Source organism: Falco biarmicus, chromosome 6 (genome assembly GCF_023638135.1).
Source record: "Falco biarmicus isolate bFalBia1 chromosome 6, bFalBia1.pri, whole genome shotgun sequence".
NCBI lineage: Eukaryota > Metazoa > Chordata > Aves > Falconiformes > Falconidae > Falco > Falco biarmicus.
In genome coordinates, this window is record NC_079293.1 from 75,074,870 (window position 1) to 75,087,601 (window position 12,732).

A 12,732-nucleotide genomic window follows, 5' to 3' on the forward strand; every position below is an offset into this window, starting at 1 on the left:
CCTGCAAAGTGACGTAAGTCAAAAAAGTGTAATGGTTCCAAAAGTAATTTTTTTGGTGGAATTTTAATTCTGTGGAAGGTGTTGAAGGTTTGGCCTAATTTTAAATTTGGATTAAATCATGTGTAGCTACCGGTAGACTTGGCTTTCATTCTCCAGAACCCACTTATAATGGGGGAGCACCACCCCTAATTTACATGAGAGGTGGAAGAAGTCAGAGAATTACTGAAGCTGTGTCTACATTGGGCCTTGGATGAATGGGCCACTGAGCAGGTTAAAAGCTGATGTTAAAAAGCTGAGCTGTGACTACATCTTTGTACATTCACAGTGCTCGACCAGAAAATAACTACTAGAAAACGTTGCACGTCCTCATGTTGCAGTGGCAACCTCAGCCTAGAGCAGCATCCTGGTCCCCTGCACTGGTTGTACACATCATCAGAGTCTTTCCAAGAAGGACGTCTGCCCAGAGCCAAGCACGTGATAATGCCACAAGTGAGATGGCATATGATGGCTTTGCACATAGGGACCCACGTCAGGGGACTGAGTAGGTCCAAATTTCCTGTCTCAGTCTGCCCATTGCTTGTGCAAAGCTTGTGCCTTGTGCTGGGTTTGGTTCCACACACTGGGGACATCAGGCAAGCTATGGTTTGAGCCCATGCTCAAATTCCATCTAAAACACCCAGTACGGTCCTGAGTGCCCAGCACTGAGGCTGCTGCAGCTCGCCTGTGTAGCAGTCAAAAAGCTGATAAACTTTTGGGTGTCCTAAGGGATAATGAGCAGTTATAAATTAGAAAGGACCTCCTATTTCACCTCCAGGTGTGAATGAAAAGCTTTCTGCACTGGCTGTGGTGGGAAGTAGCAGGAAAGCTGTCTACAACTCCCCAGGAGCAGCCCACACACAGCAGTTTGTCCTGCAGGACTGTACGGGGGTGGAAAGACATCTTCCAGTTTCAGGCACAGACATTCCTGTCTATCCAAGATGCGTACTAGGGAAAAAAACCCCACCCAAATTCCTTTCATTGTGAAACAAGCTAGAAACACTTATGCAATATACCTAGGATTGGAATTAACAGGGAGCAAAAGTAAGCTGGAAACACTCAAGTCCAGAGGGCTGAGGGCTCATGGTTCAGGGGAATTTTTTAAAGACATCTGAAAATAGAGGGAAGCAGCTCTCAGTCTTCCTCATCTGATTCCCTACATTTTATGGCCAGTGACTGCACTAGTCACTGTGAGTTGAGGTAGCTGTGACTTTTTTTTTTTTTTTTTAAGTCTTTATCCAATCCAAGTTCATGAAAGAAGTTTTCCAGATCCTTAATTAAGGATCTGGACCTTTAAAGGGCTATTTGACTACAGAAAGCTGCAGCAGCACAGCTGTGTGCAATCCTAACTAAGAAGGCTTTCTGGAAAAGATTTTCTATTCCTTTTAACTGAAGGAATTTTACACATTATTATTTTTACAATTTGTTTTATTAACTGAAGTAGCAGCAGCAAAAAGTCTCTGTGATAGATTTAAAAATATATTTTAAAAAACCCCAAACCCTTTTCTGAAGCACCCATTTCCAATGGCTGTATTCTCACTTGTTTGACACTTGGAAATTTTAGGAATGGCCAAGGTAAGTTTGAGTTGGCAGTGCAATTTGGATAGGGACAAGAGAATAATAAGGGATTATGACAGTGGAGTGGAAGCTGGATTCCTTATGTGGTCTGACACCTGAAACGCTGCAGTAAATTGTGTTGTGTTTTATTATTGGAGACTCACTAGTGGTGGTTTCTCCCCTCCCCTCCCCTCCCCTCCCCTCCCCTCCCCTCCCCTCCCCTCCCCTCCCCTCCCCTTTTTTCTTCCCTTTTCTTTTCCCTTTTTAAAATTAGTATAGCTATAATTCATTGTATTACATTTATAAGTCTATCTCTTGCAAAATTATTTTCTTTTTTTTTGGAAATGTAAACAGCTTGTTTCTTTTCACTTTGTGCAAGGGAATTGAAAGATCTTATTCTCATTTACTGTAAAGATTTACAACGTCCCTGCAACAGATTGACAGATTGTCTGCAGCATAACTTGTATAGTCACCATAAGTAGATTGTGTGTCTGAGCCCTTCAGTTCTTGTAAATTCCTTTTGTGGTATAAAGGGATCTCATTACTTCAACTTTAAAGCACCAATAAACTGTCAAAAGGTGTAAAAGAGCTTTATAGTTTGTCAACAATGCAAACAAACTTTATGTTCGTAACCTGAGTTAATTAATTTGTGGTAAATAGGAGTGAAGATGAGATGCAGCAGGATCCTGGCCCTGTGTACTTAGAGCAGAAGAGTTCAAAGCCTGATGTCCCATGCCAGAAAACAAAGTTTTTTTGAAAAATATTAAACACATTTGTGAGAAAGACCAACATTCCCATGTCAGGCTTAGGGCTGGAACCAGTCCTCCTAAAATCCATTTAAGGAGTCTAGTTTCTACCAGCACGCCCATGCCTACCCCAGGATCTGCAGCTCTGCCTGCCTTGGGATGTGTCTCACACTGGCTGCTGGCAGGCTTAGTTAGGAGGTTCCCTGCGTTTCTAAAGTCAGGTGACAACACGTACTCCAAAACGTCTTTTTTTCAGGTCAGGGGCATCTGTTTTCAATCTAACCAGCATGCCATCTAGTCACATAAAATCATAGGCCTGGACCATTCCATAGATTTAAATTAGCATTAATCTAACTGAGTAGAAATGTGTGAAAGACAAAAAGTGCCTTTCAGAGCAAACTGGTGGCTAGGGAAATCATTAGGCAGTGAGATCTGGGGTTTCAAGCACCTTCTGGTTGCCACTGGAGTAAGAAGCACGAACGTGTTGTTAACGGTTGCACTTGATCTTTTCTGATCTAAATGCTTCTGTGCTTCTGTGTCTGTGGATGCAGATTGCAAGAGGATCAGACACAGAAGAATGACTGTGACAAATATACTCAGCAGAAAGACTGTTGTATCTTGAAGCAGCATCTTCTGGAAATAAAGTTGTAAGATTATGGCTAATAACTCTGAAAATGCTGGAAAAAACAACAGCACCATAGGACAGCCTTATGCAAGAAGCTGAATTGAGAATGAGAAACCTGAAAGACTCTTCCTAAATGCGCTGTCATTGGATCGATGTGTTGTAGATGTGCAAGAGGCTGGTGATCACAGATGCTTAGAAGAGATGGGCATACATTTTGTTCAAATACAGACTGACCCCAAGACAGCCTTTGTGTTGGGAAGAGAGTTGGAGACAAACAGGAGAAATAGAGGTGCAAAGTAAGAAACTTACGGGGAGAAATATGAAGGTGTATGTAACTAGGTGACTGAAGATCAGTCTTGGAACACCACATCCAAGGTACAGCTTGGCTAGAAGAAAGAAGAGGTATCAGCAGCCTTGACTGAAGTAAAAGAAGTACAAGTCAGCAGTCCAAAGAAACATTCTCAGAAGGAGAATGGTAGACAGAAAAAGTACAGATTGAGGGAAGACTTAGAAGAAGGCAGACCATGATGCAGCAGAACCTGACAGGAAGACCTGGAAGCATAAAAAGAGAGATGCAGGATGAACCCATGGATGGAAGAAATGAGAACGTGGGCAAAGCAGGCTGAAAAAACTCATTCTGCCTAAGGCTGTCTGCTCAAGCCATGTGCCTTCACAAATCAACTGGAGAATGGGTTGATCCATCAGTTTTCTCTGCCCATGCTCCATACATTCCTGAAGCTATGTGAGGAAGAGATGTAGTAGTCTGGGAGGTGTGACATCAGATTGAGAAAGGAGCAAAGGAACAAGTTTGAAGGGATGGCAGGAGAAAGGGCAAGGCTATGATAGTTATGTGACTGGAATCACCTTCTGGGACAGACCGGGAGAGGTGAAGGACAGGAGCTATAAGAAGCTGAAGAAAAAGCATCAGGGGATCAATGGGAAGAGAGGGGGGCAGATAGTGGCTGTTGGAGACTGAAAAAAAGCTGGAAATTAATGGATCACTCTCAGTTCAATGGAGAGTTGTTGTCTGGAAAGTTATTCCTTGGAGGATGGGGGATTGGTAACACAAGGTAACTACGATATCAACACCTCATCGTGTCCTGGCAGAGAGCTGGAGGTGACTCAGGAGGCTATGACCTTGTCTTTTGGTTTTGATCTGCTTCTTGGACCAGGGTAAACTAGCCGCTTTTCAGTTTATCTGTTGGAACTGACTCAGTTTCCCTTGTGCGTTCCAACAGTACCAGGCATTTGGGTAGATGCAGTTCAGCCACCTGCCTCTGGAGCTAATATCTGAACGATGAGCAGTAACTGAAAATGCAAACAAGAGTCTAAGTGTTGTTTTTCAGATGTGTTAGATTATTCCTAGCTGGAATAGTAGGCTTCAGTTTTGAGAAACTGGCCTGGCTCAGAGGAAACTTACTTCCCAGCTTTATCCCAGATACTCCTGTAACCCCAAAGAAGCCACTTAACCCTTCTTCATCTCCTCCACACCTTTCTTTGTGTACAACAAGATTAATAACTTTTATCTTGTGGAGGCCTCAGCCATGTTTGCATGGAGTGAAGCACCATGCAGGCAGGCTCCTCAGGTCAGTGAATGCTGTGGTGGGACTTGTCTATATCCAGTGTAGAGGCTCCCATTAGATCTGGTCCTAGCTATCTACACGTGTGGAATATCTAGCATGGTGGGCCTTACTTCAATACAAATAATAGATTACAAACTATGCATCTCCTTTGGTGATCAGTGTCAATCCAAGTTTCTCTTCTGATGGAAGCTGGAAGACATTTTAAGGCAGTGGGCAAGGGGTGATTTTTTTTCATAAATGTACAAGGAATAGGTAAAATGAACCCTTCAACACTTCATAACTGTCTGGTCTGACACAGGGAAGCTTTAAAGGAGATGTTTTGTCTGAAGCAAAATTTTGCACTGGGATGAGGGTAATATCTGGAGTAGCCTTTCTCAGCTGAGATCTATACCACTGCTTTTTTTTGTCTCTCACTCTCTCCCTTGCTGCTCTGGAGGGCTCAGGCTGGCAGAAAAGTGGGACATGTGCTTAGGGTTATAATCGGGAGGAGGGAATCAGTGGCCAGGGCAGCACAGGTCTGCGCGTTCCTTCACACTCAAGGAAACTTGTAGATTTGTGGGGACAGCCACTAGCAAGGGCAGTTCGGGTTTCCAAGGCTCCTTGGCCACTGAAGTGCTTCTGAGTCAACTTCGGGGCCATCCAATCCCCTTGCTTGAATGAGGAGACAACTCTCCTGTGCCTGTAGCGGGACAGAGAAACTCCTCCAGAGGGTGATGCAGAGTGTGTACGCTCCCCAGGAGGCTATTTTCCCTGTTGACTATAGGACATGACTCCTAATTAATTAGCTTACAGCTACCTCTCCCTGCCCTGTAGTATTTTTTTTCAAACTCTTCTATTCGAGTGTTTCCAATTGTAGCGGCTTCTGCTTTCACAGCTGGGTCATCTTAAATCTTAAAACCAGCCAGCTTAAATTTTCAACACCTGTTGAGGCACCCAATGTGCACCTGGAAGAGGAGATGATATTCGTGTCTTTTGTGGTTGAAGTATTGTAAAAAATGGCCTGATTTATCTAAACCTACAAGACACAGCACAATCCACACCGTGCTTACTGTAGACAGACTTTCTTGTCACCCTGGAGATAAGTATGTCCTGACATACCTTGCTGAGTTTACTAGTTTTGGTGTGATTCTGAGACATTTCTGTAAAGGTCAAATTCTCATCTCCGGTTGAACTACTTAGGAGTAGGTGAAATCAGTGAAGTCATATAGCATCCGATGTAGATTTATAAAATGTTTTGTGATAAAGGCTGTAAGAATTGAAATTTATATTGTGTTTCCAATTCTCTACTTGACATATCAAAGACAGTAGCATTGTACACACCAGAATTGCCTTGTTATTAATAATTTTGCCAGGTCAGTACAAGACTGCATCCTCACATCATGCTTCCTACAGTAATCACAAGGCAGGGTCCTGGTGCCAAGATGTCCCTTATGCTACAGTTTGTGATTAATTCACTTTGGAATTTGCTTTCAAGCCCCTTTGCATTTCTAGGCTGCCATTTGGTAACATGGTTCAGCTCTGCTCAGTATTGAAGGGTGTTTCTGTCAAGTCATTTAGTAAAATGTTCAATTCCTGCTTTGCCTGCAATAGCATTTAGAGACTAAAGGTTCTGTCCTGTCCCTTTAACATGAAGGCACTTCTGCTTTAGATCTCAAGATGTGGTCTTTTTCCCAATCCGAGCTTAGTTAATTATTAAAAATGAGTTCAATAATTAAGGAGTTATACAGATTCATCTATTTTTCAACACTTCTGAGCGTTTCTGCTTGCAGTACTTTTTTAGGAAAGAAATAATTTAAATATACCACAGCTGTTGATCTTTTAAACCTTCTGCTTTCAAACAAGTAATTTATTTACCTGTTGCACAGCCCAGTCCCAATCACTGAAGGTTATTTTATGAACCCTGCATGTTTTATCTGAAATAAAGCTTGTTTTCAAAGGGAAACAAGAAAGAGAGCTCTGACTTTCCAAAGGGTGGTCCTGCAGACAGATGGCAGGCAGGGTTCTTTGTTCCAGGCAATCTCCTTTAGATATTCATGATACTGTAGCAAGTGCATTGGTTCTTTGAAGAAGAAAAACTGGAGAAGACCTCTGGGAAATGAAGGTTGTCTCCCAGCTGGAGACCATTCCCTCCTGAGATGTTCACCAGCACATTCCACCTCCCCATTTAAAAGCTGGGTATAGGAGTACCTCTGAAAAGTGGTGTGTCCTATCCAGTCAGCCCACCTGGTAGGCGAGCAGAGGCCTGGAAACTTCTTCAAGAAGAATTCGATTTGGCTGTCTGTTAGCTGTTTGGCTGTTCAGTTACCTGAGCGTTAGCATAGAGAACCATTCCAGGCACCCTGACTGGTGTCCAATGTATCTATGTGGGGCTGGCAGATGGATGCGGGACTTAACATCAGACCAGTGTCTTTCTGGAACAGCAGCTAGATGCCAACTGTACATCCAAAATGACACGCTTAGGCACCTGAAACCAAGCCACAGTCTCCAAAGTCAGCTGCAGACAACAGTGGTGACAGTGACTTAGGGGCTTGGTAGGTGTTGTGCTCTTTGTCAAGCTATCCTCATTTAAACCTCTTTGACACTGAAACTGGAGAACGTGGGGGTTGTGTGTTTTCCTACCATTAGAACTATGTGAGATACAGGTCACAATGTTATACTTACTTTAAAAAAAAAAAAAGTTAAATTTTAGGTTTACCACCTGTAAATTTTTTCTAGAAAGGGGAATGGGTGATTTTAAACAGCAGTGGATGATGAATGCTCTAGAAAGAGTGCAGTTCATTTCTGTGTGGGTATATGATGGGTTCCCATCAAACCATAGGGCAGGAATGTGTTAGAGTTGCAGCTACAGCAAAGAAACCTCATTTATGGTTCCTCCTTGGTGAATTGACCAGGAAAGCATCACTGACCAAATCTTGTGTGTCTCTTGTGCTGCTTAGAGCAGAATATGACCTGCAGATTTTGTTGAATGTGGGGATATAAATGGGAAGCAAGGAAAGCAGAATCTGCTAGACTTCTACCCTTGCTCTCCGCTTCCCCCCCCCCCCCCCCCCCCCCCATGAAAATATTCTAAAAGTATTGGAAACTGGAAGTTGATCTTACCTAAATTATCAGGAAGGTAAAACTGTGGAATGGGAGACAGAGAGGGAGTCTGAGAGAGCACAGTAAGAAGTCAAAAAAGAAAAAGGAAAAAAAAAGAAAAAAAGTGGGGGGAGAGGGATGTTTGGATACCTTGAATACTCTTTGTTTAGAAGAAAAAAAATGCTTGGGAAGATTTTCCTTAAAAATTTTTATTTCTGACATCGCAAGTGCCTGAAACAAGCCTTTTCCATTAGAACATATTCTGCATGCAGAATGATGGTTTGCACCTCTTAATGACAGGAGTTGCCCAGCAGTGTTGCTGTAGTATGTGTGTGACAGATGTACACAACAGGAGTCAGTGGTGTGTCTGGCCACAGATGCATGCAAACACACATTAACACACGCACACAAATCAGTATTATAAACAAAACGTCCAGAGCTGGAGAAAAATGGTATGCTGCTCAACGTGCAGATGGCTGCTGTCAGTCGTTTGCTTTTATGTGAGTCCTAAAAATTCACGAGGATCACTCAGTGAAAGAAGGTAAATGAATAAAGATGATGAAATTGCTGCTAGTAGAAGAACGCATGTAGGCTGATATCGAGTGTTTTTTTAAGCTGGCTGAAGCTGTGTGAAGGATGAGGTCTCACAGGGAAAGTCTTTCATGTCTGTGCTGATGAATGGCGCGAGGTGGGCTTTGGCTAAGTCTGCATTAGAAAACAGCATGGCCCAGTAGAAGTAGGTCTGTAGAGAGAATGACGTAGGTGCTGAGGATGCAGGGTCCACACTGTATGTGTTTTGGGGGCTACGATAGAGTCGTTCTAGTCTGGTTCCATCAGCATCCAAAGTGTATTATATGTTCTACTCGATTACAACTTCTGCGTTAGTTTCATCTGAAGGAAATCCATTTGATGCACTCCAAAACAGTTCTATGACATGAACTGAAGCACATTAAGTGAAGGATGTCTGAAAGGTTTCCTTAACTGTAAGCTGAGAAATTCCAAGGTTGATTTAAAAAAAAAAAAGAAAAGATCATAAGCCAGAAGTATGTTGGCTAGGTTTAGATGCCCATCATTGACACACAGAGCAGGTGTTCAAATATACTTTAAGATGACAGAGTAAAAGACTTGGTTCTTCCTTCCCTCATTCTGCTGTAAATTTTTTGACTTGGAGGTGCTACTCCGTATTTCTATCTTCATTAAGGAAAGAACTGGGACAGTGGAGTGTAACCAATGAGAAAGTGAAACAGGATATGGAGAGGAAGAAACTTGCTTAAAATAATTTGAAAATGATTTATTTGATGCAACCTCTACCCTTGGTGATTTCAGGTGTTATTTCTTTTCTATAGTACCATCAGGGAGGACAGTAACTTGCTGTGGGCTAAAGGTAAATTATGATCTATTGCAAAGGAGGGAAGGAAAAATATACTAAAGGTGGGGGGGTGAGGCACATACTATCCCCTGATGCTGTTCAATGTGTTGGATCTCACTGGGCCAATCTGTTCTAAAGCCTGCTAGGGAAAAAGAAATGTCAAGAGTTAGAGCAAACGTGATGAAGTGAAGAAGGGAGGGTGAAATGGCAAGATGTTTCATTGCTGGGCCTTGTTATATACAGACTTGGTAGTGTGTCCACTGAAGAGGAGGGAATTTGGGAAACGGCAGTTGCCACCTTGGTATTGCCTTCCAGTGGTGGCCCAAGGTTGCTGATGGAGGGGGCTCTTCATCTTGCTTTGCCTAACCTATATATCATCCCCATCCCCAGGGATATTACATGACCTTCACCTCACCTTCACCTTAAAGTTGAAAATTTGTTTTCAGGTTTAAGCAGACTAAGGCCTCACTAAGAATATGTTTCAACCGTGTTTTCTGAAGTTGAAGTTTTCAGAGAAGATGTCCCCAAATATACAACATTAAAAATACTACATGATGTTATTTCTGCTTTTGATGAAAAAGGCTGAAGCAAGTTCTTTCCATAGGACTTTCTTTTTAAAAAAGAAAAATATTGAATTTTTGATATTTTTATTTTTTCTTAATTTTTAAAAGAGAGCTAATGTTGAAAAAAATGAAAATGAGTGAGTTTTTTTAACACCCTCACAAATGATTTTTTACAATAATGCATTGACCAAGATTTGATAAAAATGACAACATATTTTTTGTGGATGAGAATTCACTTTTCAACAACTTTCCATTTTTTCAAAAAGAAAAATTACTTTTTTGAAAAGCCTTTATTTAAAAAGACAGGAAGTAGAACAACTTTTGTGTTGGTTGTTGCCACACACTTCCCTGGGACCTCCAGGTTTTGTTCTCCTCTACCTAGCTGTCCCTGATGGAGACTTTTTCAGGAACATCACCCATGGGGGACGCTTTTTACCTGCAGAGTATTCCTGGCTCTGGAACCAGCTTGAGATACATTTCTATGTATCTCTAGAATCCTGTTTCCGTCATCACATAATCTTATGCTGACTCAGCCAGATGTCCAGTGTCCACCATACTTGTCAAGTGGTAAAAAGAACCATCGACTTTTTTTTTTTTTATTGATCGTTTTTTGTCAACTGTTTGAAAGCAGGCTGGTTGCATGCTAGCCATTTTAGTCTTGCATTTGATTTTGCAGCCCATTGGTTGTGTTGCATGACCAGGTAAACCACTTAGCCCAAGATGTAAAAAAATGACCCCTCAGTTTGTCTCTGCTGGAGACAGTGTCAGAACAACCTTATGTTGCTAGCTGAGCAATCTGTAGTCACTCTTAAAAGGTTTTGGAAGTGGCGATATTTGTCTTCACATAAGTCACTGAAATGTTACTAACAGGAACATATGTTTTTGTGAATGCAAGTTACTTGTAGACCTAGATTCACTGTATGTCATTTTGGATACATGACTGGGGAAGCTGGTAATTCAGAGTGCTTTTTGCACACAGAGAAGGATGATGGCCACTGCAGAGAATGCTTTTCTCCATTGGTTATGACAGGTGGTTAAGAAGAGGGTGTTTCTCATGTAGGGAAGTCAGTTTGGAGGAACGAACCTCAGCTCCTACTGCTTGTTGAGCAAACTTCTTTCCAGCATGTTTTTTTTCCAGCTTTTTGGGACCAATAAGGACAAAATATATGAAAATGCCATGTTGTTTGGAAAGCACTGCATTTCTGATCCAAGCAGAAATCCTCCTTCATAGCATTAGTCCTGTATCTCCTACACAGCATCAGAAATAAATGAATGACTGGCATGATCCAAGTGAGGCAGGGTTTTCTAAACATGCTGCTTGTTTTTTCAAGTGGATTGACTTGCTTTTACTTTTCTTTTTTTCTTTCTTTTCTCTTTCTTCTTTTTTTCTTTTTTTTTTCTTTTTTCCTTTTCCTTTTTTCTTTTTTTTTTCCCCTTTCCTTTTTTTTTTTCCTTTTTTTCTTTTTTTTCTTTCAGGCTGGATGCCCAAAGTAGCTTTCACACGCTTGAAATCATCAGCTCATGCTGATGACACACGATTAGTGCTCCAGGAACCTGTTGACTGGCAACCTGGTGATGAAATTGTGGTGGGACGGACCAGCCTTGGAGATGCACAGCAGCAAGAAGAAATGGCTATTATTGAGTCTGTGAACGACACGGAGCTGTACCTTAGATCACCGCTCAGGTATCCTTTCAAGGGCCAAAGGGATTTCTATAGCAGAGAGCTAAACCAGGGGAAAATTTGGTCAAAGTGAGGATTTGCTGTTTCCTGCAGGACATAATAACTATATAAATCACTTTAACAAAGGTGGTTAGAGATATTTCAGTTCCTCACTCCCCCTAAAGCTAGTGGACATCCAACTCTGAATGTTTCTGACTGTGTTTAAATCCTGTATCATAACCATGAACTCAGAAAACCTTTGAAGAAGAAAACACTGATGGCCAGTACAATCCAGTCGCCTCAGCATAGGGTTGACAAAGAAATGTCTTGCACAGTTCGTTTCTTGAGAAAGTGCATTTTTTTTCACAAAAAGTGTCTGACTTCTGTAAAAAAAAGATAAAAATCTTCACTTCTTGTCTGATTTACTTAAAATGATTAACACCACACTCAAAGTGAATTATTTCAGTTTGGAAATACTGCTTCCATGTTTCCAGTGAGTGGTAGTTTCATTGCATTTGTTCCCTTCGTCTTCTGTGCATGGAGATCTCAGACAAACAGCCCCAGTGTTGAAACTTGTTATCTGTTTGGGAGGCAACCAACCTCTAGTGCTCAGGAAGATTAATGGTATCATTTTCAGGCATATCTGGGGCTTTAAGAAAGAAAGTACTGATGGTTTTCACCCAAATATGTTTTGAGAAGAAAATTCAAAGGCTGAAATAGTTTGTTATAAACATGGTCAGGAAAAGTTCTGAGCTTGAGAGACAAAAAAGACATCAAAAGATATCTGTTCCCAGACATCAGCCAAGGAAAAATGTATCTAGCCCATATACACAGACACATTGGATGTGCCACTGTTAATAGTGAGAAGAGGGCTGAAACCAGCTCTGAATTTGGGTGGCTGCAGTCATCAGCTTAAGGTAAACATCACTGTTTACAACTTGCCATCGGGCAGGTGCAGATACTTTCGTTCCTTTTTTGTGTTTTTCCTTAGGTACTCCCACGGTGCTGGAGAGGAGTGGGTGAATGGCCAAGGTCTGCGTTTGAGTGCTGTGGTGGCACTGATTAGCCGAAGGGTTGCTGTTCAAGGAAATGCCACGATGGAGAGGATGTCACACCTCAGACAGTGTGTAAAAGCAGGTGTTGCAAGAGGTGAGGAGGTCTTTTCTCACAGGAATGTAGTGAGGAGGAAAATTGCTCTATTAAAATCACATTTTAGTATCGTGTATCGGAACTTTTCCTTAATAGGATAACTTTGAGACATATCAATGCCAGGGAAGCGAGTCTATCTTTCCAAACATTGTTTGACATTGAAGTGTGAAGTCTCGGGAGCTGAACTGCATTTTATTGTAATATCTCAGATGTATTATTTTCACATTGTTGTTTCAAGCCATCTTGGGAAAGACCCTTTAGTTTTGCCTGAGCCTAAGGGTGTAGAAAAGAAAGTATTTTCTGAAAACATGTTTCAGTGTACATAATATATTAAATTTTTAATTGTGTTTACTATTTAGTCATTTT

At 41.6% G+C, this 12,732-nt stretch overlaps 1 protein-coding gene across 4 annotated transcripts in view; it reads left to right on the forward strand.

Moving 5' to 3' along the window:
- PKHD1 (PKHD1 ciliary IPT domain containing fibrocystin/polyductin) overlaps window positions 1-12,732 on the forward strand; it is a 280,766-nt gene that overhangs the window by 113,669 nt on the left and 154,365 nt on the right. For all 4 annotated transcript variants that reach the window (XM_056343184.1, XM_056343183.1, XM_056343185.1 and 1 more), the window contains 2 exons: window positions 11,034-11,241; window positions 12,209-12,366. In XM_056343184.1, the coding sequence (XP_056199159.1) occupies window positions 11,034-11,241; window positions 12,209-12,366 (366 nt within the window). The remainder of the gene's footprint in view (window positions 1-11,033; window positions 11,242-12,208; window positions 12,367-12,732) is intronic.